This window comes from Diospyros lotus, chromosome 14 (assembly GCF_014633365.1).
Source record: "Diospyros lotus cultivar Yz01 chromosome 14, ASM1463336v1, whole genome shotgun sequence".
Taxonomy (NCBI): Eukaryota; Viridiplantae; Streptophyta; class Magnoliopsida; order Ericales; family Ebenaceae; genus Diospyros; species Diospyros lotus.
The window spans coordinates 10,518,220-10,521,138 of record NC_068351.1 but is presented as its reverse complement, the minus strand read 5'-3'; the positions used below and the strand labels follow the sequence as shown (position 1 = coordinate 10,521,138).

Genomic DNA, 2,919 nt, shown 5'->3' with positions numbered 1-2,919 from the left:
TGGCACCACATATGAAGCATGTCCCTTAAAACTATTTAAGGGTAATGTTTGCTTTATACTTTGATGATACCAAATAAAGAAAAAAAGTCTTTTGAGTTTGTTAATATCGTAATTCTTAGTGAAAATAATGACATTGTTTAATGTAATAACTTTTTTATTGTAAATTAGGGATATATATATATTTATGCATATGGAACTTCTTATTTTTATTATAAAATCTGTATATTAGGTGTATAACTCATGTTATGTATATAAAAATAAAAATATAAGAATAATCAATATAATTTAGATAAATAAATACATAAAATTTAGCCTTCATTTGATTACTTCATTCAAGATGCATGGAGACAAACCATGCCATATTCCAAGATACTTATTTATTTGGGTACATACTCAACCTTATTTGATTGTATTTTAATTTTACCCTGTCTTGGAAGTGAGAAACAAAATGTTTCTTCCATTCTGTGGTTGTATGGGCCTTGCATTATATTCGAATCCCTGGAAAACAATAAATAATTAAAACTAAATAAATCATCAATTTCTAAACGAGTATAATATATATTATTAACTTGATAATAATTATCACTTCATATAAAATATAAAGTTTAGAATTGAAATATTTTCACATTCTTAATATAAATACTTTTTAGTTATTTCTCATATTATATATAAAATTATATAAAAAAATCAAGTATAAATGTTTAGCCCAATGTGGGGTGGTGTTTGATAAAATGCACTTACATCATGGACAGCATCCCTTAATGCTTGAACTTGTTCCCTTGAAACTGTTCTAACCTGCCCCCACCCCCACCACCACAACAAAAGCAAAACACTAATTAGCTAACGTTTAGGTTAGAGAAAGCAGGAGATCTAAAACAATAAGCAGTTAAATTAAACTTAAAATGAAGTCTATATATGATTATTTACAGAGGTATTTATAAAAAAAATAAACAAAATTCAAATAATGCTAATCAACTCAATAAAATCTAAAGAATATCTGAATTGAAGACATAAATTCAATCTAACTCAGACTAATTTAATTTTAAACTTAAACTGATTTATTTGATCACTTCTTAACAGTTTGCTTGGTACTACTAACATATAGATATCTTCAGGCTATGTTTTGGAACAAGGTTTCTTCTTGAAAGGAATATGAAAAGAAATCTATATATATATATATATATAATTCCACCTTTGTTATCTTTTTTCAATTGCTTTTTTTTTTATTTTATAAATCTGATTAAGTTAGGAAAGAACCTTGCTGAGTACAGTCCAAACAACACCCTCTGTGCAGGGAGGGGCAGTAAGAGAACCTATGTATCTGTAGTAGAACTCTATGCTCCCAAACTTGATGTCTTCCGGATTTACAATCCCCACGTCTTCGTCTTCCTTCCCCAGCGACTTGATGGCCATCAGCTTTAAAAGCAAAAAAATAATATATATATTTCATCCATCGCTATTCTTTCAATTATCTCCCGCGAGGGTTAAATATGCATCACTCATTGTTTTGAATTCATTATAACTAACAATAACAATCATATGTCTTAATTCCATTAGATTAAGAAGACATATTATAATAAGATTTGAGCTCTCTAATCATTTCAATCCATAGTCATATTCATATTATTTGTATACCTTGGCAAGGAAAGGATCAGGTGAGCCATATTTGTATAGAACTCCAATGACAGCAATTGTTCCATTGGAGCTCATATGCACAGCATGAAGCTCCAACTGGTACCTGCATATACAAATATTCGTTAGACGGATTTATTTTTTATTTTTTTTAAACTATTCGAAGAAGAAGAAAAAGAAGACCTTATTCCATCGAAGGCGTGCTCTGTAGGAGAATGCCAGTGACATTGTTGGAGTTTGAAATCAATCCCATTTATGTTAATTCCACCTGCATCTCCATTCCAAAAAACCTGAAGACAAGACAGGAGGACGACCCCATTGCCACCAGTTTCGTGGCTCAAAGGATTTTAGCACTATCATTGCCAAAGATGGTCTCGATCGACCATATTAATTAGAATCAGATTAGTTTAAGTCTGAATTATATTTAGTTAGTTTATTGCCAATTTAAATATTCTTTAGAGTTGATTGAGTTAATTGGGCGCATATATATATCTTGGTTAACTTTTTCTTTATTTTAGGTATGTTTATCTATAAATGCCTATATAAACAACCATACATATTCAATATATATATATATATATATACAGTTGTTTATTCTGGATCCCGTGTTTCTTTTTTACAATCGTATCAACTGAAAGAGCAACAATGGCTACCCTTGGAGTGTAGACTTGGGGTAACCATATTGAAAGTTGTGTAAAGGGAAAGAGGAGTTGTTTATTATAGTACGAGTGCTTACAGCGATATCGTGCTCTCTATTTTGAAGTGTGGCAGGGGCAGGCTTGTAGTCTATCGTCAAATTGCCCATACGAGGCGGCACTTTTGAGACAGGAATATCAATGGGAGACTGCATGGTTCCATTGTTGCAAATTCGCCATTCCGGATTGAGCTGCCCCCATCTTGATGGTCCGTTTCCACTACTTTCATCGTAGCTGAAAGCTGTTTCATCATCTGTACGTATATTGTGTTGCATTAACGGTATATATTATCGTTGTAAGAGTGTGTGTGTGTGTGTGTATAGCAAGGAATTAATTTTTTTATACAGTGGATCTATATGTATGTACATGCATAAATTATAGACAGACTGATAGATGGCAGTCAGGCAGTGGAGTGAAGAATTAATAAATGAAAAAAATTTAATACCAACTTCAGCTTCAAAAGCAGTGGAGATGGAGAAGAGGTTATGTGAAGTTAGAATGAAGGAAGCCAAGGAAAGAGAGAGGAGAATTGAGAATGAATTGAAGGACAACTTGGCCATGGCTCAAAGAAAGATTTAACTAAGAGATTTTT

General features: G+C 31.8%; 1 protein-coding gene across 1 annotated transcript; it reads right to left on the bottom strand.

Annotated features, from left to right (window-relative positions):
- Positions 1-298: 298 nt before the first annotated feature.
- LOC127790006 (alpha carbonic anhydrase 4-like) lies at positions 299-2,919 on the bottom strand. The gene is made up of 7 exons (XM_052319202.1): positions 2,773-2,919; positions 2,369-2,580; positions 1,816-1,922; positions 1,636-1,738; positions 1,258-1,416; positions 742-795; positions 299-498 (listed from the first exon to the last, which is right to left on the bottom strand). The coding sequence occupies exons 1-7, from the start codon at positions 2,885-2,887 to the stop codon at positions 421-423; spliced, it is 828 nt and encodes a 275-aa protein (XP_052175162.1). The 5' UTR covers positions 2,888-2,919; the 3' UTR covers positions 299-420.